The sequence below is a fragment of the Eubalaena glacialis genome, chromosome 3 (assembly GCF_028564815.1).
Source record: "Eubalaena glacialis isolate mEubGla1 chromosome 3, mEubGla1.1.hap2.+ XY, whole genome shotgun sequence".
NCBI lineage: Eukaryota > Metazoa > Chordata > Mammalia > Artiodactyla > Balaenidae > Eubalaena > Eubalaena glacialis.
Genome location: NC_083718.1, coordinates 152,961,096 through 152,985,281, shown reverse-complemented (window position 1 = coordinate 152,985,281; position 24,186 = coordinate 152,961,096). Strand labels below are relative to the sequence as shown.

The following is a 24,186-nucleotide window of genomic DNA, read 5'->3' as shown; positions in this document are numbered from 1 at the left end:
AACTACAAGCAAAGAAAATATTTTAACTCTGAAGACAGATGGGGCAACAATGTTTTAAATGATTGTTAACTTCACTGAATAGTACTGAAAATGTCAAGATTGTAGTCTATCAGGTCTGAAAGAGACTCAAGATTATACAAGAATCTACTTATAAGAAGTCTATTTCTTTGTCCTGTTTGCTAAGTCAAAGGTTAATGAGAAGTACATTGAAGAAAACACCTCCTGTGTTACTGCAAAGTATTTCTCATGCAACATAAAAACGTAAATGAAAAAATATTTTAATCTAGTTCTTCACTAACTTCCTTTAAAATACAGCTTTATTGATGTATAATTTACATGCTATAAAATTTACTCTTTTTTGTGTGTATTCAATTCAATGATTTTTAGCAAATTTACAGAGTTGTGCAACCATCACCACAATCTAATTTTAGAACATTTCCACCATCCCAAACTATTAACTTTTTTTTTTGCTTGCTCTTTTTATTTTTTAACATCTTTATTGGAATATAATTGCTTTACAATGTGGTGTTAGTTTCTGCTGTATAACAAAGTGAATCAGCTGTATGTATACAGATATCCCCATATCCCCTCCCTCTTGCGTCTCCCTCTCGCCCTCCCTATCCCACCCCTCTAGGTGGTCACAAAGCACTGAGCTGATCTCCCTGTGCTATGCAGCTGCTTCCCACTAGCTATCTGTTTTACATTTGGTAGCGTATATGTGTCCATGCCACTCTCTCACTTCGTCCCAGCTTACCCTTCCCCCTACCCCCGTGTCCTTAAGTCCATTCTCTATGTCTGCATCTTTATTCCTGTCCTGCCCCTAGGTTCTTCAGAAACTTTTTTTAAAAAAATTAGATTCCATATATATGTATTAGCATACGGTATTTGTTTTTCTCTTTCTGACTTACTTCACTCTGTATGACAGACTCTAGGTCCATCCACCTCACTACAAATAACTCAGTTTTGTTTCTTTTTATGGCTGAGTAATATTCCATTGTACATATGTGCCACATCTTCATCCATTCATCTGTTGATGGACACTTAGGTTGCTTCCATGTCCTGGCTATTGTAAATAGTGCTGCAGTGAACATTGTGGTACATGACTCTTTTTGAATTATGGTTTTCTCAGGGTATATGCCCAGTAGTGGGATTGCTGGGTCATATGGTAGTTCTAATTTTAGTTTTTTAAGGAACCTCCATACTGTTCTCCACAGTGGCTGTATCAAGTTACATTCCCACCAACAGTGCAAGAGGGTTCCCTTTTCTCCACACCCTCTCCAGCATTCACTGCTTGCAGATTTTTTGATGATGGCAATTCTGACCGGTGTGAGGTGATACCTCATTGTAGCTTTGATTTGCATTTCTCTAATGATTAGTGATGTTGAGCATCCTTTCATGTGTCTGTTGGCAATCTGTACATCCTCTTTGGAGAAATGTCTATTTAGGTCTTCTGCCCATTTTTGGATTAGGTTGTTTTTTTGATATTGAGCTGCATGAGCTGCTTGTATATTTTGGAGATTAATCCTTCGTCAGTTGCTTCGTTTGCAAATATTTTCTCCCATTCTGAGGGCTGTCTTTTCATCTTGTTTATGGTTTCCTTTGCTGTGCAAAAGCTTTTAAGTTTCATTAGGACCCATTTGTTTATTTTTGTTTTTATTTCCATTTCTCTAGGAAGTGGGTCAAAAAGGATCTTGCTATGATTTATGTCAGAGTGTTCTGCCTATGTTTTCCTCTAAGAGTTTTATAGTGTCTGGCCTTACATTTAGGTCTTTAATCCAACTTGAGTTTATTTTTGTGTATGGTGTTAGGGAATGTTCTAATTTCATTCTTTTACATGGAGCTGTCCAGTTTTCCCAGCACCACTTATTGTAACTTCTTGATCTAAGATATTTCTATCAGTTTATGGAAGCCACTGGTATCTAAAGCTACTATATATTCAAAGCCACACAAATTTCTGCAACTGAGCAGGAAAAGTACAAACTAACCTCACTTTTAATGACCTTTATAACCAATCCTCTACGCTGGCACTGGGAAGAAAATGTTCAGGTGCTTTCTCTGAAAGTTAAACCATCCTAAATATTCAGTTATGGCACATAGTCTTGGAAAGAAATTAATTATATTTTTGTTGGTAACACATTTCAGGCTGTTTACACAGCTGACATTTCTCAGCTGTACCCAATTCATACCCTGAGCTGTGAGGACGATCTTATTTTGTAGCAGATGCCTCCACTTGAGTGATTTAAATAAGTATAAAAACATCATCATTGCCTGCAACAATACAGATTACAAGCACCAGCTTTATGAGTTTTTATAGTCCTAATGAAAGAAAGGTTTCATGACATTTCTTTGGCTAGAAGCTCCTTAAAAGACTACAGTTATAAGCAATTTTTGCCAAAACTCAAGCACTGGAGTTAGTGGATCTGCTATGGCACCGATTAAAAGCAGCTTGGCCCTAAACATCTTTGTTGTATCAATCATGAAGCTCAAGGCAACATCCTGCCAATGTGGCAACACATGCTCTGGGGAGGTATAGGCAGGCACCACTTGACAGGTTCTGGGACAAGGTGGAAATATGAAAAATGAGGCAGTAAGAATCAAGTTTCTTAATGGAGATTCCCTCTTGTGTCTGCTGTGACTTACAGTACCAGGTAGCATCACAGACTTCCATATGGTAAGTTTTAGATGCTTTCCATATTTTCCCATAGTAATGAAATTGCATAGAACTCTTTGGTAAAAAATTAAATAAAGATCATTAAAATGTGAGACAGTGCCAACTCAAGTCAATGATTTAACAACTAAAATGTATAAGGTACTATGTTACAGAAGAATTTATTGTATTTCACTGATTTTGCCTATCACTCTTGGAACTTGCTTCTGATAAGCCTATTTCAGCCTGGTTTCTACACGTGTGGAGCCCAAGAGCAGCTGGCATTTCCAACCCTATTAAGACCCACATCTCTGGACCTTATTACCTTAAACCAGACAATTATTTTTGCTTCAAACTTTTTATCATAGAAATTTTCAAACATACATAAAACTTGAGAGAATAGTATAAAAAAATCAAATATACACGTTGCCCACCTTCAACAATGATCAAGAGACAGCTAATTTGGATTTATCTATATCCCCACTCACTCCCCCAACCCCAGAGGTTATTTTGAAGCAATTCTCAGGTACCGTTTCATTTACGTAAACCAGTCAATTCCTGCCTGTGATCTCTTTCTGAGTTATGTTAATATTAATTATAATACTGACTCTCATTTACTGAGTGTCTACTATGAGGCAAGTACTGTATATATATATTATCGTTAATCCTCATCACAATTCTTCAGATCAGTGAGGTAACTGAAACTCAGAGAATTTAAGTGACATGCTCAATCTTAATTATTTTCTTCTATTAAAGTTATTATTTATTGTAGCAGGTTATTAGACAATGCTAAGAACATTTCTGGTTTCCTCACGTCTTCTCGGGTAAACAGAAAGCTATCATTTATGTATGTTACTCTCTTAATTTTATAAAAATAAATGTATCACATTTTCTATCAGTCTAATGGGGAAAAAACAAACTAAAAACAACAACCACATCCTTACTAACTTAGCCATGGACAACCAACCAATAACTCTAATGATATACTATAATGTCAATATTAAAATCAGTTGTTTATAAATAAATGTAACTGCCTATAAACAAATAATTTTTTTCTTAAGGGTTCACTTAAAAAACAAATTTTGCTATCTTCTGATTATTTTTAAAGTTTCATAATCCATAAAACATTTTCCAAAGGCACAGTGTTTAGATTGTGGAATAATTAGACTCAAGTGGCATCTACATAAACAGATTGTTCAAAAATGTTTCTGTCTTCCACAAAGAATTCCTTTACATTAAAGTATATGATGGTAGTGCTGAGAGAGGAGTAGTAATTATTATCCAGATAGAAATGTAATATTTACCAGAAAATAAGAAATGGTAATTAAACTCTTAGCCATAATCATTATTTGGGTATTTATTGTTAGAAGATGTTTACAAAGTCTTAACATCTTTTTAGCCCTATTTACTTTAAAAATAAGACTTACTTCAAAATTCTTGAAACATTCTAATTTTTTACTTTAAAAGAAAAATGGGTATCTGGTTAGAACAACCAAGATTATGATAAAAGTAGCCAAAATGGCCTCCTCAGATGATAAAATTTACTCTCTTGGAAAAGAATAATCACTGGAAACAGGACAGAGATAGGAAACGTTTCAAAATTTACAACAGGAAAATTATTATGAGTAGACGTAATAATAGTTAAAAATTACAGACTAGGTCTTTTCTTCCAGTTTTTTATGGTAGTGAAAATTATGAGTGTGTTTAAGAATAAAGTGCTATTAATATTAACTATAAAAAGTAACTTTTTAAAGTACAGGTCTAACTATTGGAGATGCAGTTTTAAAATTAAATAAAATGATTAGATTGATTTTGAAGTATCTGTAATTTAGGGAAAAAATTTTTGTGTTTGGGACATTTCATTAGTAATATCTGAATATCTGTATTTTTTTAATCAAGGAAAAATTTAAGTCAAATCAAGCAGCATCAAGTTCCTGATATTGATGTTGTAACATTACCAAGAGAATGCTGATATACTTGGCTTATGACACCAGTTCTGCAAGTGAACTCAAATTATTACAATTCGTCTTATCCTCAACATTGATTTATAAAATTCTTCCAATGGATTCAAAGCATTTGATTCTGCTTAATATCACTGCCAATTAGACTGAAAGTGGCAAAAGAGAGAGGAGGATATAAAACTGCCAACTCAGCTGTCACTTACGGAGTCATCTGTGGCAGAAGATGGCCAGCCCTCCCATAACTGATGGCGAACAGGGATACTCGTAAGGTCATACACATTTCTCTTTACCTATGAAAAGAAAGAGAACAATTAAAATAGGGTTTCCACATGACTTATGTTAGTTGCCAGTCAATTTACGTGATACACTGTGTTTCCTCTGTTTTCGAGATTCAAAACAAGAATTTGAAACTAGGAAAACACAAATCATAAAAATTTTATTAAAAAATCTAAACCAATTTTAAACCAAGGTTAGATGAAATAATAGTTCAAGCAACAACCCCCCACCCCACCCCGCTGATTATTTTTATATTCCTGGATGGCTTCAAGTTTCTTTTCAGTCAAGAAACTTCAAGTACACAGTTCACGTAGGACAGACTACATGACCTAATTTATAATTATACATTTTTATAATCTATTTAATTTTAACAATGACTCAAGATATGCAATGGTTCAAATAAAAGATACATTTCTAGTTTCTAAGTGGGACAGAAAAGGGTGTTAGTTTTTTTCCCAAGGGGGTGGAAGGAAAAACGTGAAGTTTCCTTCATTGTTTTATGTACGTTTCAAGGATATAACAACTTATTAATAAAGCAGCACAGGGTTATTTCTTTGAAATCATTCCCAATTAGAAACTATTTCAACAGAATATTTATTAGCTGAGAGCCATCCATTAATATGCTATTTAGGCCCTTCCCCAAAAGAAAATATAGTAATGATAGTTTTTATTTTAAATACTGGTAAAGTTAAAAAACTGTTTCTCTCAAAAGTAACATTATACCTTTTAACTTTATTTGTTTGTTTTGTTATTTTTGGCCACACCCACGCGGCTGGTGGGATCTTAGTTCCCCAACCAGGGATGGAGCCTGCGCCCACAGCAATGAAAGTGCGGAGTCTTAACCACTGGACTGCCAGGGAATTCCCAATACCTTTTAACTTTAAAAGGAGAAGAGGTAAGTGATTTATCAGAATAAAGTGTTGGAAGGTTAAACTCTTTTACCCAGTAATTATCATATCTTTCTTTAGATTTTTTTTTTTAAATAGATTACAAAAATTCTCTTTCATTCCATATTTACAAATAAAATAAATTATCAAATCGTAAGAATGAAGAGATCATCCACCTTAGCTAACTCTTCAGGTTAGTTCTGGGGTTACCCGGCTGTAACAATGAAGCTAATTTTGAAATGCTGCACATAATAAGTTCTATAATGACTTCAATGTGGAAAACAAGCCGCATTCATTCATGTTTTTAAAATGCAGAAGCCTGAAGTATCATGTTGTCCAATTACAGCATTTTGTATCACATTACTGTTTACTATACATAAACACATCTAAGTTACCATTCCAGTGAAAGAGAGAAATATATTCACTGGGGAAAGAAAGAACAAAACAAAACCCAGAACTTAATCTATTTTTATCTCTAATGTACACCTGTGAAAAAAGACTTAGTAAATGAGAACTGAGGCGCTTGGGGGCATGGCTTGATCCCCACTCAATTCAAACAAACAGCTTTTTTTCACAGATTCTTAGCAATGGCCAGTCTACCATGCAGTATTTTGTTTATGGTCAGTCACATCAAGTTTGGAAATTTTCATTAGTCATTATCAACCCAACAATTTAACCAAATGCAATCTAACCTCTTACCACTTCCACTAGCTAGGACTATTCTGTCACGCTTAAACATTGGTGCTCTTGGGGGGAAGGTGTTCCATAAACACAAAGTATTATTATTATTGTTTATTAATAAAAGAAAGTGAGAGGACAGAAGAAGGGAGTATGAGGAAATTTTAGGTCTCAAGGCAAAAAATTCCTTTCTTAAAGTTAGTTTTAATTATGTTGTCTAGATAAGCCAAGGGTCAGCAGCTATTTTGAAGGTGGAGGGGAAGGCAGGACAAATATTTACATCTGTTGGAAAGGTGGCAAGGTTACCCCTGCATTGGAGAATATACACAAATACTATGAGTTGAGTATATAAACAAATAACTCTGGAGTGGGATTCTTTAAATTCCACCTTAATTCCAAAACACAACAACACGGTATTATGAAATAAACAGTATTTTTCTTCTTTCATTAACTCATCTGTAACTGCGCTGAATGAATAACATTCCTTTGCTATTCTAAGCCTGAAAAGCATGTTCTGGCTATAGTGTTATGTTGGTATAAAGCACAACGCCAGACTGATGTGCTGAACAAAAGTGATCAAAGTTAGAGTAATGTTAGCCATTGCACAAGTATTTGGCTTCATTGTTCTCCCCAGAATGACATCTGTTAAGCAACTTGTCATAGAATAAACTGGTTAATGCAGAAAGAACTTGGCTGAGAGGGTACAACGTAAACTATATTTGGCTAATGTTTGATTGTTCCAATGGAAAAGCTAAATTCACAGTGTTTCTGAAAGTAAGCCAAAAGAACCTCGTGTTAAACCATAATCACTAAACAACAACATAAGTGAAAACAAATAAGTTTTTCAAAAATAATTCCATGTTTATCAGTGCTGAAACCATAGGCAGATTTTACCATTATATGGAAGAAAGACAAGTGATAAGACAGCAAAAGTACATAATGAATGATGGTCTTATTAATAGAGATTTAAAAATTCTACTGTCTTTATTGATGATCTTATTTAATTAAAATTTTAAGTGACAATTCTGTAGGGAAGAAAAAAATCAGAAATGTACACAAAGCAAAAGTAAAAATGATTCTTTTAAAAAATTAGTATTCTAGGAAAGCTGAATGACAAAATATAGCTAAGTATAAAATAAAGCAGATGAATTTATGGTCATCATGAATCAAATGAAGGACACAGTTTTCTCAGACAGAGAAGGATGGAGGAACAGAGGAGGGAGAGAGGAAGGACTAAAGGGAAGGGGAGAAAAGGGGGGCCAGGCGAGGCGGAAGGTTGAGAGACTGATTGATTTGAGAGATTTAAGAGCACTTGAGAGAGGCAGAAAGAACACACATACAGGCTAGGATGCTGTAGCTGGCATGCCCAGCTGCAATTACTGTGCTACTTCTGATGGAGTTTCATCTTTAGAGATTTGTGTTAAATTCCAGTTAAGGACAAGTGGCACTTCACAGGGTAACATTTCCTAAGGGCCTTTTTGTCTTACATACTTTCTTTGATCAGCATTGGCTCAAGATTATGCTGAATCTTCATAATCTTTTCAATTCTTGTTATGCATTAAGCTCTAAATCTATGAGATTTTAGGCTGCTAAACTATGCAAATGTTTCAATTAGTTCTGAAAAAATTTAATAAATGCTTTGATTACCAGCTGAACATTAAAATTATGTTACAAACTATACTGTATATGGATTAAGTGTTCTAGATTGACAATAGATTTTCCAGAGCTTATTTTCCAGATTTTCTAAAAGGACAGTTTCACTTCTCCCCCATTGCTTCATATGAGACAGTTGTTTGTGACTAAGAAAAAAATATTTGAATCAGATTACCTTGAAATAGTACAGAATTAATGCAGTATTGATTTATTTCCTTATATTTGTTTTCACTGTTAATAAAACAATGTAAACAATGATCTCCACTTCAAACTTCATATTTCCTCATTGTGGAAATTTCAATGATAAACACAGCACTGGGAAAAAGATCATTTTTTTACGACCTGCTCAAAATAAAATTATATAAGACATTCATCTCCCACAAAATTTTGAGTTCCATAAATTTTCAAACAGTTTTATATTTCAGTTAAATTTTATCAGAATTTCTTAGAAAAAAAATTCTTAGGAAGTTACTCTGCTAAAGGCCGAATTTTGAGGCTCAGATTAGCCTTAAATGAGCTGTCTGTAGCTATTCAAACTGAAAAATATAAAACTTGGTAGATAACTTTGCCAGCTGTATTTTATAGCTAAATGTTGTGAGCTAAAGGTTGGTCACACTATTGAAAAACATTTTAGGGAATTTTAAATTTCATTCAGGTATTATCCAAGTGAAAGCAGATTCTGATTATAGAAAAGCCACAAAGTTTGAGGTATTGTGGCATAATGAGAAGCAGAGAACTAGATTTCTAGTCCTAATTCTGCTGTTACTGTGGTGCAAGTTGGTGGAACCTGAGACCTAGTTTATTCAATATTCGAAAAGAATAAAACAAGATCACTACTGATTTTCAAAGCTCTAAAATTCTATGATTTTTTGAAAATATTGGAGTTAATCCCAGATACAGGAAAAGAAGAGCTAAATATATTTAAGATAAACAAGTAAAGAGGGAAAGTTTAAAACCATAAGACTAGAAAATGAAAGAAAAATAGTAAAGAGTGATTAATACAAGACATCGAAAAGGAAAATTGCAAATAATTTCAGTTAAGAAATACAGATATTATTACATTTATAAACATTTTAAGTGAATTTTTCTTCTTGGATAAAGAAAAGTCTTAGTTTTTGCTTTTAACTACACTGAAAAGTCTAGATTTTTTTTTTTTTTTTTTTTTTAAAGAAAAGACTAAATAATACTCTTCTCCCAGGAGAACTCATTTAAAAATAAAACCTGTCATACTGGTTTTCCAAATAACTATTTCATCAACCAAACAGGCTATGGTTTTGCCAGAATACTACAAGCTAAGTGATACAGTTGTAAAGTTCTATTAATTTATTTCAACATCTTTAAAATTTTGAAATCTGGCCTATGACTTTTCACATATCAAATATTTTAATATGGCAAAAAACAGAAACCAAATATTTAATTGCCGTGGGCTTAGAACAGTTATCAATTTGTTAGCACTCTAGTTTCTAGATTTTCTGAATTAAGAATACTATGACAGATTACTACCCTTACAAAAAAGCACCCTGAAACTACATATATGTATCTCATTCTCTTATCAGTCTTAGAAGAAAGAGGCCTTTGGTCATATTAGAACCGGAGCTTATCCAAATTTTAGAGTATCAAAATTTGAACTCCAAGTAATTCACACCATCAAATGATGTTCCAGTTAAGAGTTTGCTAAATAATAACTGCATTGAATAAATAAGTATTTGTGTGTGTGTGCGTTTTAAATAAGACATACAGACTAGGCTTAGTTCCAGTTTCTTAGCAATCACTGGTGCTCTGAAAGGCTTATAATAGTTAAGAAACCAATCACTTCTGATACAGACTGGGTTTTGAACACATACTTCATATCTAAGGACTTTTCTTTTTCTTCTTTTTTTAACATATCATATACTCGTTGCAATTGCACATGGATTTGTTTTACTATGATGCAAGTTAAAACCCTCCTAAAAATCCTTCTTGAACAAAAACACTTGAAACCGGATGGTGCAAGGGGAATGAGAAGGTGGCATCAGTAATCAAATGTTAATTAGCAAGCTTTTTTTTCCCCCTTCCCTCAGGGCTGGCCTGTGTTGGAGAATTCAAATCAGAAATCAATGCTTCAAGTGTTTAACTATTACTTCTTCTCATTAACCATTTAAGAGACTCAGCAATTCTCTCCTCATAAAAACAGTAACTCGAGACATTTCTTTTTCTCAAATACCATCTTTCCAGAAAACAATGAGGATGTTGTTTGAAGAAAACTGCAAAATTGAAGTTGCTTTCAACCAGGCTTTAGGCTGCGTTCTGTTCTATTAAAACATTTTTTGGCTCTAACTGAATTCTTCATTCCAACAACTGTAACTAAGTTTTGCTTTGTACCATACTTTAAAAACTTATTTCACCTCTTACTTGTCTGCAAAGAAATCTGACAACTGACATCTTAAGAGATTACCGGGAATGATGACAATAAAGCTAAGCAAATATGGAAACTAGTTTGAATGTATATAGTTAGAAATGGACTTTAGCCATCCTAAGAAACTATCAAGGATAAGATTTAACACTTTCATTAGAAACATGGTTATATTCAGAATTTCCTATCCTAAAAGTTTGGTGTGGGTGCAAATGATATAAAAATTGCAATGTTAGATCATAAAGTAACTGAACTAATGGCCATAAATTTATTAAAATTAATTCATATCTTTAGTTAAAGGTTAAGCCTGGATTTTAAAAGAGAACTCTTAAAGAGTGAAGAAAACGTTTATAAATGAGCAAGGTTGAGTATGTTTCACAAATGGGAACAATTATTTTTCTGCATCTGTGGTTCTCAAAGTGTGGTGCCTGGACAAGCAGTATTAGTATCACCTGGAAACTATCAGAAATGAAAATTCAGGGGACCCGTCCCAGGCCTAGTGCACTGGAAACGCTGGGACCCCACAAGATATGTTCTAACAAGCTCTCTAGGTAATTCTTACCAAGCCAAAGTTTAAGAAGCATTGTGTGAGTTATAGGCTCTCCCAGATAGCCATGTCTTTCTAATTTACTGATTCACAAGTTCTTTGAACTCTTGCCTAAGGTAGCTAGTCCTTTCGAGAATGAACATGATTAATAATGATTTGTTAGGGAAATTCTAGAAGTGCTGTAATTTTTTCGATGATAAAGTGATTATTTTTAGTCTAAGAAAGTAATGAAAGATAGCACTACTTCACTAGAGACTCCACAGCACTGAAATAATTGATAATAATTGATAAATAATAATCTTCATCATTGAAAATCTGTGTTAATCTTCAGTTTTTCTGCCTTAAGTTTAAGTGTGATTGCTTTCTGGCTATAATATATATTTGGTATTACAGTAAAACTGCAAATCCACAATAAATGATCTATTGTCACACTAAATAAACTTGGAAGACACCTGTACCTATCAGCTGAATTGAGGAAATGTCCCTAAAGACCAGAGAACTGTTTGAAGCAAAGGAAAGACTAAACAGTTTTTGGTTTGTTTTTTTGGTCTCTCTCATAGGCTAGCTGAAACAAGACCCAAAGGAAAAACAGTGGGAGGTTAACCTCATATCAATCAGTCAAGACCTTATCCTAGAAGGCAATATTTCCTCTCTATACTTTATGGAAACAGTGTAAGAGCAAAGTTTTTCCAACAATGGCCTAATAGATACCATAGAAGCGAATGTTTTTTATTGTCCACAATGAATCAAACATCAGTCACTCATTAAACACTCTTAAAACTTCCCCTTTTAGAATCAGGTAAATTAATTTATAAGTCCTTCCACAAAGGAAAACACTAATTAAGTCAAAAGTCGATCCTAGGGACTTCCCTGGTGGTACAGTGGTTAGGATTCTGTGCTCCCAATGCAGGGGCCCTGGGTTCAATCCCTGGTCAGGGAACCAGATCCTACATGCATGCCACAACTAAGAGTTTGCATGCCACAACTAAGGAGCCCCGTGAGCCACAACTAAGAAGCCCACGTGCCGCAACTAAGGAGCCTGCCTGCCGCAACTAAGACCTGGAGCAACCAAATAAATATTTTTTAAAAAAGTAAAAAAAGTAAATCCTAGAAATAACTGGAACAATTATAAGAACATTTTTAAGGAGTTTTACTTTAACCTTAAACAATTTTATAAAGTTCAATTTTATGTACAACTTTAAAAATTGGTCACATAAACCAAGAAATACTTGTATACCAGAAGTACTTTGATTTTTAAGTCTGAATTTTAGTAGACAAACCATTTGTTATAATGTCAGAAGCGGTATACAAGTTAATCTTAAGGACATAAGCGTACATGTAAGCCAAATATTTAGCTACAAAGATATTCACTGCAGTCTTGTTTATTATCTCTCACACTCACACACACACACACACACACATACAATTGGCACAAATTTAATATCCAGTAATAGGCTAAATCCAGTCTGCTGTCTGTTTGTGTAAATGAAGTTGTATTGGAACACCACTACCTCCATTTGTTTACATACTGTCTGTGGATGCTTTTGTACTACCAAGAGGGCACACTTGAGTAGATGCAACACAGATCACATGCCCTGCAATACCTAAAACATTTATTATCTAGCCCTTTGCAGAAAAAGTTTGCTGACCCCAATGGAGAAGAATATTTAATAACGTAAAAAGTTGTTAAATATTAAAGAAAAACCAAGTTACAAAATTATGCCCATTTCTGTTTATTAAGTTATACATATACATATATGTATGTACACTACATATATGCACAGAAAAAAAGATATAGAACAAATGTTAAAATTTGTTCCCTCTGCATCATGGGATTATGACTCACTTTTATTTTCTGTGTATCTATCTTTTCTAAGTGTCTATTACTTCTGCAATAAGAAAATTTTTTAAAAAATTTTGTTTTCATTCAAAGTAAAGACATGTACTTGGAGTCAGAACAAGCTGGTGTTCACTTCAGCTGTGCCACTAACTATCTGAGTGACCTTGAGCAAAGGAAAGGGAAAGGAAAGAGAAAGGCAACTGAACATTTATTGAGCATCTTCTATAGACCAGGAGCTAGGTTTTATGTTAACATATCCTCACAATAAACTTTTACATGTATTATTATCTTCGTTTTACAAATAAGGAAACTGAGGCTCAGAGACAATAAATAATTTGCCTAAGGTTACTCCAGTTAGTACATGGCGAGATTTGGATTTAATTGAGTTCTACAAGACTCTAAAGTCTAGATTCTTTTATGACTATGACATATCTTCTCTGAGCCTGAATTTCCTCTTCTATAAAATAAAGGGATATTATCTATAAAATTTTTTTTCACCTGACACTTTTATAATTGTAACGGGTAAGAATTTTCTGTAAGACTCATTACGCTTACTCTGAACGGTGAGCATTAACTGGTAACAAGTAAGAGTACGAGTGACCAACTATGGGTGAACCCTCTGTCAAGAGAGTAACTGAGCCTCTTCATACCTGTGGGGCTGTAACAGGCAATGAAGAGCAGTTACAGGCTGTCAGTTTTGTACTTTAAGTGCTGTAGAGGAAGGACAACTGCAAGAATAAATAGCAACTTGTTATTGTTTCAATGACTGAATGCTGCCTTCACAGTAAGAGGGTTCCTGGTGTCACAGCTGGGAAAGAAATAGCAAGATAAAAAATTTTCAAGGAAAATAAATCAAGGTAAAAGGAGAAGAACAGTTAAAACAGTAAATAAACTTTATCATGTGAGGATTTGCAAAGGCTCTTCCTTGTATAAACTTTTGCCCAATGCCGTCTGAGTCTCTACCCAACACTAATGATAAGAGTTTCATCTGGAATAAAAATATAGGAAGACATTCACACTATGGGCCTGCTGCTTCTACTTTGCCAATATACAGTAAATCAATTTGCCCCATCTTGTTATTCCAGTTTTCCCTCTCTCAATTGTTGGGCACTGTTGCCAACCCCTCTTCTGTGCTTTTGATTTGAACAAGTGAAACTCTGATCAGATATCTGTCTTATTTGCAACCTCTTTAAGTTCTAAAATAAAATTGCATCTATAAGGAAGACGATGTAGGGCAATGCCATTAATCTACTCTGCTAATTTGTTTTTCACAGAACTGTATTTTCTTTTAAATTTTACACACACACACACAGACAAATTAAACTACTTGCCTTGCAAATGTCATTCACTTAGTTAATGCGTAAGTCAGGATGATAATGCAGATTTTAAAAATTCTTAATCCATTTCTTCTTTCCTCTTAAGAATTTTTTTCTTTCCCTTAAAGGACCATTGCATCTATAGAAACTTCAAAATTTTTCAGATGCTGGCAGTCTTACTGTTTTTGGTGAAGACCCATCTTTATATTGTGATGAAGACTGTGTGTATCCTTCCCCACTCTGGTAGCACCACAATGATGCTCAGACATAATGTTTATGTTTGCTTTGCTGCTGTCTGTTGCCCATCCAGGCTTTTGCCTTTCTCTGAGATGTTGAAAAAAGTGGTGGGAACCATCAGCAATGGAACCTCAGTCTATAATCAGGTCTCTAATAATTTTATCTTTTCTTGTTAACAAAAAAATGCAAAAAACAAAGACAACAAAGAGACTTAGTGTGGGGGTCTGCCATGAATACTAAAGTGCCTGGGGGTGTGGCTCATCAAGTGAAAATAAACCATTCAAGTCACCCACATCAAGGAGAAAGTTTGGGAACAACTAGGCCAGTGTTTGCATTTGGGGCCCTGGAGTCAGGAGAGTTACATTTCCCTTCCCTTTGCTTAACCAAGGCACCAAAGACAACCTACTTAACCTCTCCTTTTGGAAATATTAAGTAGTCTCCAAAGAAGAGCCCTGAGAGATATTTAAAAGTGTGTCCGGTCAGGTTTTCTGCTTTTAACTTGCTACTTTCCAAGATCAACTTAATTTTAGCATTACTCTCTCTGAGATAAATGTGGGTAGAAGGGCAGGAAGGATATCTTAAGAAAAGTAGCTGCCTTGGCCAAGAGCAAAGTTGTAATAAGAGGATAACCACCAAAATTACATACCTAGTTAATTTTAGGTGAATGAGGTAGAGCTGGAGACTAGTTCCAAATGACAATTTAATTAAACCTTTCAAAGTGAATTGACACCATGAACGAAAGTCTAATATTGTACACTCAACCCTAACTAAGGGCTGATGATGCCAATGCTCAGAAGCTCCACACAACTGGCTTTTAATTGAGGCAGTTAAAATCACACCCCAAAGGTTTCACTGTTAGGACTGGCTCTGAATGAAAATACAGCTGATTTATAAAGAAAATAACAGGAATACCTTAGTATCACCTCTTAATGTATTATTAAGATCAGAAAAAATTTTAATCACATGATTTATCAAATAAGCAGGCATTCTAAATAAACAGCCTGAAGTCTCCTGTTAAAAAAAATTACTCCTATTTATTCATTAACAAAGCTATTCCTTAGCTCATCCCTGCCATAACCTACTCTATTCAAAACCATATGGGAAAGGACATTAAAAAACCGCCACAAACCATGGACTTCTGGTATTAGTGCTACACACTGCATACCCCTATTCATTATTCTACCTCCCTTGTTTAATCTATCATTAAGATTCAGTGACCCTACACTAAATTTAAAGCAGATCCTTCCTTCCTCCCATGCCTAAATTCACATACTTTTCTAGTTGGGGATGCCCTCAAGTATTAACAACTCTACGGGGTTTCTCTAATCTCAGCTCTGAACTATGTCATGCTATAGAACCAAGAAATTGCTGTTTTACATCTCTAACTATGAAGGCTTCCATAAAAAAGGTCCATATAATTTCCTTAATAAGATAAAGGGGGAAAAAATCACCATTTAATAAGTATTTTTTTTCATTGTATACGGTAAAAAAGGCACATGGAGACATTATCATATGTTGTGTTGTCTTAAAAGTGAATAATACCTAAAGGCATTACTTCAACTGTATTCATCACAGAATTTAGAGTCTTAAATAATGATGAAAATGGCAGGTGTTGACTATCTTAATATATGGAAAATAGAAACATATTGTTTTAAATATATAGTTGATAAAACAACCATTCTGGGGAAAAGAGATTTCAAGAAGTTAAGCAAGGTAGTATTTTTAAGACATATTAAACTTCATTTTCAAATTACAAACAAAAAAATCTAATGTAAATGTGGCAAAATAAGGGATAACGAATTGTGTATATGAGGCCTACCAGCTGCTAAAAGAACTTTCTGTGATGACAGAAATGTTCTATATCTGTGCTGTCCAATAGGGTGGCCACTAGTCCCATGTGGCTACTGAGTAATTAAAACACAGCTAGTGTGACTAAGAAAAATGATTTCAAACTTTCTTTCACTTTAATTAATTTAAATTTAAATTGCCACATGTGCCTAGTAACTACCCTACTGGATAGTGGATTAAAATGAAGAAAGTAGAGAACATAGAGCAACACAAAAATATACCACTGATGTTTACTATACTATATATACATGCTATATATACTATGTATACTATATATACATACCATATACTTAAACATGCTTCAACTCATTCTTATTTCTTTATAGTCCTTGAGACACAAAGAAGAAATATTGTGCTAAATTAATTTTTCATACTTATTCTTTTATTGTTTTTAATAGGAACTATATGCATTAATTCCACATAATTAAAGGAATAATGATAGAATACACGTAATGATACCTTACTTGAAAAAAAAGAAAAAGAGCAATAATGAACTATGTTATAATAATTAAATATCCAAGACAGTAGAATATTCTTTAAAAATGTAAGCTTATAACTTACATAGCTGCCACATTATATGGGTCTAATTATTCATCAATTCATGCATTCATATATAAAATGGTTACCTGGGAATGACTACAGTGATTTAGATGTTACTATAATAAATCATGTTTCCTGTACACCTGGCAGTTTTTTTTTTATTTAAGTGAGTGATGATTGAAAATTAATTCCTTCTTTTGGGCCAAGATCCCTAAAACATTCATAGAAGCAGAGCTGGAAAGACAGGTGTAAGGGATGCTACAGCCACTACCAGTCTCATACTCAGTCCCTTATTGATTCAATAAGTTCTTACTGAGCATCTATTACTTAAGTGACTACAATACAGCAAAGAAAGTTGTGAGTAGACAAAATACAGATTTCTACACTCCCTTAAGGAACCAAATCTAGTTGGGAAGAAAATGTGTGAATTGTTATTTACAACACACATACACTTGTTATAGGACTTTTATTTTAAAGGTAATGTAAAATTTTTATTTTAAAGGTAAAATGACTGAATAAATGAATGAAAAAATTACAGATAGGACTGAGTTAAGAATTAAATATAAAACTTTTGCCTCCTTACAAAAGCCATTTCATCTCTTTATTAGTGCTAAAAATTAGGGTGACAGTAAAATATATTTTAAAAGAAATACGTAATGTACTGCTAACAAAGTGCTCGGAGAATTTCTCACTGGACTTATCAATATAAGCAGCTAATAAACCTGGTCTAAGTTTAACAAGTACATTCACTGAGTGCTAATAATTCATGAGCATTCATTCAGCTGTCCAGCCAGTCAACAAACATTTATTGAGTGTGTCTACTAGAGGAAGGCACTATTTTGTAGTAGTGACTAAAAAGACAAAGTCTCTGTCTTCATGGAGCTTACATTCATTCTACATAGTAGGTGTATGGTGGGGGGAGGGGTGCGAAAAGAGACAAAAAAGAAATATGAATATATAAACAAGATAATTCAGAATTAGGTTAAGTTCTACTCCTCCCAGTCATTCTCTACTTAGGATGGGTTGAATCCTGAATGAGAAGGTACAAATCCCAGAAAGAGTGTTCCAGGCAAAGAAAACATGAAATGCAAAGGTTCTGTCAGATGCTTTACATACATGTATATATTCTTTAATTCTTATTATCAACTTCAATGCAGTTTTTATTCTTTATAGAAAATGCAACTGAGGGTCCAAATTCTCCAAGTATGTAGCAGAAGCAGGATTCAAAAAGAAACCTATGGGACCCTGAGGCACTTTCTCTTTTTTACTGTTTATGATACTTCCCCCCAAAACTAAAACTAGTTTTCCAGTAGACCATTACCCCCCCCCCAATCCTTACCAAAGAAATGTTACCCATACTGCTCACTTACTTGGCTAACCCCTCCTTCACAGACATGCATCAGTTCAACTAGACTAAATAATCATAAATACCAAATTACTGTCAGGTACAAATTAATAAAGTTTATTATACTAAGAGCTAACTCAAAGGAATATTTCAGAGTTCTGATCAAAGATACCTTGTCTTCAAACACAGTTGGGTGTTGTTTGTATGTTTTGCTTAAGTGAAAAGATATTGTCATGCATTCCAAAATAAATGGCAAGTGCATTTGATATTTTATTTTTTTTAAATAAATTTATTTATCTTTTTATTTTTGGCTGTGTTGGGTCTTCGTTGCTGCGCAGGCTTTCTCTAGTTGCGGTGAGCGGGGGCTGTTCTTTGTTGCGGTGCGCGGGCTTCTCATTGCAGTGGCTTCTCTTGTTGCGGAGCACGGGCTCTAGGCGCGTGGGTTTCAGTAGCTGTGGCACGTGGGCTCAGTAGTGTGGCTCGCGGGCTCTAGAGCCCAGGCTCAGTAGTTGTGGCGCACGGGCTTAGCTGCTCTGCGGCATGTGGGATCTTCCTGGACCTGGGCTCGAACCCGTGTCCCCTGCATTGGAAGGCGGACCAGATTCTTACCCACTGTGACAACAGGGAAGTCCCCATATTTTATTTTTTGTCATGTTTCACTGCATTATACTAGTAGTGAATAAATTTGAGGGTGTCTATTCTTGAAAATGTGGCAGCCTAGTAATCACATCCAATGAAAGCCAGTTATTTCAGAGCATCATTCTCTGACCGCCCCCCAGCATAACCATTCCTTCCTCATGCTGTATATTGAAAAAGATGATGGGAATAGCTGTTGCTAAAGTACAGCTAGACCCCTATCACCTTGGACACTTTAAAGTAAATCTGGTAAACCTTCTATACGTGCATGTTTATGGTTCATTCATTCATTCATTCATTCAACAAACATTTGTTAAGCACTTCCTAAGTTCCAAACCCTGTCACTAGAGCAAGCTTTCTCAGATGCAAGTGTCTAGAGTAGCCAGACAGGAAACATAAACGAGTGAAATGTGATGGGCAAACGGCATTCAGCCTTAGTTTTAAGGAGGCAATATTGGGGTGTTGGGGACTATGGCAAACCAGACAGCACGCCTCTTGAAGGAGGCAGCTGCTACTCCAGAACAGCTGATTGCTGCTATGGAAAATCTGGGGTTCAGTATTGCTAGAATTTTCTGATTCTTTGAGAAAAGCCAGAAGCCAGGAATCCTGCATTGTTTTGTTTTGTCTTGAAATGTGAAGCTTTTAAACTTCTAAATGCTGGCAACCAATTCAAATTTAAAACACTCTGGGAGAAAACCTCGTAGCCAGACAAAACAGTCTTGTAGTTGTCAGTGTGCAACCTCTGCAGGAGAGATACAAAGATAGATAGAGATAATATTCTTGCCTTTAAGAAAGTCGCAGCCCAGTGAGGGTCACACCCAGAAACAAATATTCATGGTACAATGTGATAATTATAAGGATAAAGATATCAATAAAGTATTAGGAGGGTAGAGAAGAGACAATTATAACAGCTGCAACTACCATTTATTGAATGCCAGGGTACTGATCTACCCACTTTACATGTGTTACTACATTTCATACTCACATCAACCCTGTGTATACAGAAATGACTTTATTAAAGTGGCAGACCTGGATTTGAACTCTATCCTTTCCAACTTTAACAATCTGTGTTTTTTCTACTGTATCACACCAGTACCCATTGCACTAAACAAAAGTCTTAGTTTCTAAAGATGAACCATACGAACATTTGAAAATGAAACAAACTACTTTTTTACTCATTCCACCTCATTCCAGAAAAAAAGAGAAAAATTTCTTCTTTTCAATTTAATAATCACACTGGAAGATACTTATAAAACACATATTTAAGATGTGATTTTTAGACATTGACACTTGAGTTATAATATATCTTTGCATCATGAAGTTTTATTGAAAATATTGGGATCCTAGTGGTTAAAGAATTATATGCACTCAATATGCAGTAAAATTTATGAATTTAATTAATTTATTTAGCAGACATTCAAACACACTTACAGGTACTAATCTAAGCACTTTGTAGATATTAACTATTTTCACAATTTTTCTTTTTTTTAAGATTTATTGATTATTTATTTATTTATTTTATTTATTTTTGGCTGCATTAGGTCTTAGTTGCAGCATGTGCGATCTTCATTGAGGCATGCGGGATCTTTCGTTGTGGCGCACAGGCTCCTCTCTAGTTGTGGCATGTGGGTTTTCTCTTCTCTAGTTGTGGCACGCAGGCTGGGTGGGTGGGCTCTGTAGTTGTGGTGCGCGGGCCCCAGGGCACATGGGCTCTGTAGTTCACGGCACGCAGGCTCTCTAGTTGAGGTGCACGGGCTCAGTAGTTGGGGCACGTAGGCTTTAGTTCTCCCACGGCATGTGGAATCTCAGTTCCCTGACCAGGGATCGAACCCGCGTCCCCTGTATTGCAAGGCGGACTCTTTACCACTGGACCACCAGGGAAGTGCCCACAATTTTTCTTTTTTAAACCACTTTATTGAGGTATGATTAAAATACAAAAAGCTATACATATTTAATGTGTACAATTTGATGAGTTGAACCCATGAAACTATCACCACAATTTATGCCATAAATCCATCCATCACCTCCAAAAGTTTCCTCCTATCCTCTTCATTTATTATCATTACTATTACTTTTATTTTGTGATAAGAACACTTAACATAAGATCCACCCTCTTAGCAAATTTTTAAGTATACAATACAGTACTGTTAACTATAGACACTGTGTTTTACAGTAGATCTCTAGGAATTATTCATCTTGTATAACAAAAACTTTGTGCCCTTTCACTAATACCTTCCCATTTCCTTCTTCCCCCAACATCTGGCAACTACCATCCTACTTTCTGCTTCTATAAATCTGATTATCTTAGATTCCTCATATAAGCGGTATCTTGGAGTATTGTCCTTCTGTGTCTATTTCACTTAGCACAATGTCTTCCAGGTTCATCCATGCTGCTGCAAACGGCAGGATTTCCTTCTTTTTTAAGGATGAATAATATTCCATTATATTTATAAATCATATTTTCTTTATCCATTCATCCAGAGATAAGGCATCTGAGGCACAGAGAGGATATGTAACTTAACCACCGTCAAATAACAATAAGTTCTGGAAGTAGTATTCTGATCCAGGCAGTCTGGCTCAGTAGTCCATACTTTTAACCACTATGCTATTCTGCCTCTCTATATTTTATTCCAATTATGATATACTAAAAAGAGCAATAAATTACACACTACAACATACAGTTGGTCTACAGTAAAACTTACAATGTGAATCAAGTGTGTCAGTGTCATTATAATTTAACTGTTACTATATGCATGTTAACTAATCACTTTTTAATTCAATAAATACTAAAATAATCTGGTTTGGAAACTACTATAATATCACTAAGCTAATGATACAGAAAAAAATGTTTAATTTCGAGTAATTAAGGAAATGCATATTAAAACAAAATACCATTTATACCTTTCAATTAGGAAACAACTAAAAATATTGACATAATCTATTGTTTGGTAAGAATACAATGTAACATGCATGCTTAATACTGCTGGTGGGTGAAGAAGTAGATAAAGATTTTTGAGGGGGGAATTTGGCAATATCTATGAAAATAAAGTGAATGTAACCTTTAACCCAGACATTTCATTTCTAAGTAGCTGTCTCAGAGAAACCCACCCCATTCACAAAGTAGGACGGTCATGTTTTATTTTTTAGACTCCTGAGTTCCTGAGTCATTTACCATGAACGTATTATTCGTGTACTTTTTTGAGTAATTAAAAAAAAAAAAAACTATGACGGAAAAATTGTTGTTATACTTTTCAATGTCAACCTGAGTGTATGGGATACTTTCTTCACTTTATTTTACATTAATAAATTTTAAAAAGTATGAATTGTGAAGCAAATCTAGGCCACATATGTAAACTACAAAAGAAAAATAATTAATTTGTATTTTTTGGATAACTTAAGACTATTTGAGATAGCCACTATCCATTCAAAATTAACACTTGGCATCAGGCCCTTCCCCTGCTATAAGCAGCTTTAACCAACCCGTAACCCCCCACCTCACCCTTTAAGATATCTCAAAGTACAGAATCTAGAAACTGCACAAAAATGGAATTTCTCCAATCTCCCATAAATCCAAATAGCATTAGCCTCATAGACAAGTGTATAGGGACTGAGTAACCAGGCAACTGTACACTATTAAAACCGCAATGTCATTTTTATTTAACTCATGGGTCAGGCAATGTCAAGCACATATCTAAAGGCAAGTTCATTAGTGTTTGACCACGGTACTAAAGCGAAACCTTTTTAACTCTAGCCTACACATTTCACAGAACTCACCGATTTTTATGAGTAAAACAGAAGGAAGAGGGCAAGAACTAGACAACCTGATAAAGTAAAATTAGTTGCTCTTTAAAAAACATTTTCCTATGCCAGAATCTTTATCTACCAAATACAATAAATGAACACAGGGTACACTGTTTTGTAGTTGCTAAATGTGGCAACAAAATTACATAGGGAAGCCAGTTCCAATTTTTTAAAAGGTGTAGTTATTAGGTTTTTAAATATCAACTTCATTCATTTATTCCTTTATTCATTCAACTAACTATTAAATGCCACATGCTTTATACATTACCACATCCCTCAGTATCCCTATTAAATATATGGCATTATTTCCACTTTAAAGATGAGAAAAGGACTTGCCCAACTGATACACCTGCTTCTCCACACAGACATTTAATAGACAATGAAAATGTAACAGCCAAAACTAAATTATCATCACATTCAGTCCTCCCTATTTCAATAAATGACACTACCATTCACTCAGTTACTCAAGTCAAGATTTCAGGAATCATCTTTCATTTCCCCCTTAATCTCACCATCCATTCCCTCTTAATCCATAACCAAAACAAGACTATCATAATCTCTCAGCTGGACTATAACGAGAACCACCTCACTAGTCTAGGTGCTTTCACTTTTGCCTTCTGCAATCCACTCTACACACAGAGCAAAAAGAGCATTTTTAAAAAACAAAAACTAGGTCATATAATTTCTCGATTTAAAACCTCTAAAAGCATCCCACTGTTCTTAGAATGATTTGGCCACCACCTACTTCTCTAAATTAATAATTTATTACTATCCTATCACCCACCAAGTTATATGTTTAAAGATGAATATATGACCCAAGCTGAGTCATTTAAATCAGCAGCAAGAATTCTGCTGTAACCATGAGAAAGGCAAATTTCACTTAAGTTACTAAACTGGCAGAATAAACTCAGAGCTTTATGTAGTAGCCACTATATCACTACTTGGGAAGCTACTGACTAAGAATAAAGATACTTCAGAAGAAAGTAGAAGCAAGAGATGGACATAGAGAACAGTTTATGCTGACTTGTACTAGACTCATATCACTTCGTTTATTATTCAAACATTAACAAATTTCTATATGTCAAGCACTATGCTGGGTAGACCGTGACAGGATCTGAAGATAAAAGAAACCTTTTTTTCTATGTATATCAAAAAAATAATGTTTCCTTAAAACGCGGTTACCTTCATGCCTCCATGCTTTTTCCTCTTGTCCCTTGGAAAATTCTTACTCATTTTTTTTTTTAACATCTTTATTGGAGTATAATTGCTTTACAATGGTGTGTTAGTTTCTGCTTTATAACAAAGTGAATCAGTTATACATATACATATGTCCCCATATCTCTTCCCTCTTGCATCTCCCTCCCTCTCACCCTCCCTATCCCACCCCTCTTGGTGGTCACAAAGCACCAAGCTGATCTCCCTGTGCTATGCGGCTGCTTCCCACTAGCTATCTGTTTTACATTTGGTAGCGTATATGTGTCCATGCCACTCTCTCACTTCGTCCCAGCTTACCCTTCCCCCTCCCCATGTCCTCAGGTCCATTCTCTATGTCTGCGTCTTTATTCCTGTCGTGCCCCTAGGT

General features: G+C 34.8%; 1 protein-coding gene across 2 annotated transcripts in view; it reads right to left on the bottom strand.

The window, feature by feature from the left end:
- The window catches only part of FAF1 (Fas associated factor 1), a 473,015-nt gene that overhangs the window by 196,492 nt on the left and 252,337 nt on the right, over positions 1 to 24,186 (bottom strand). For both annotated transcript variants that reach the window (XM_061184239.1, XM_061184240.1), the window contains one exon: positions 4,812 to 4,898. In XM_061184239.1, coding sequence (XP_061040222.1) covers positions 4,812 to 4,898 — 87 coding nt within the window. The remainder of the gene's footprint in view (positions 1 to 4,811; positions 4,899 to 24,186) is intronic.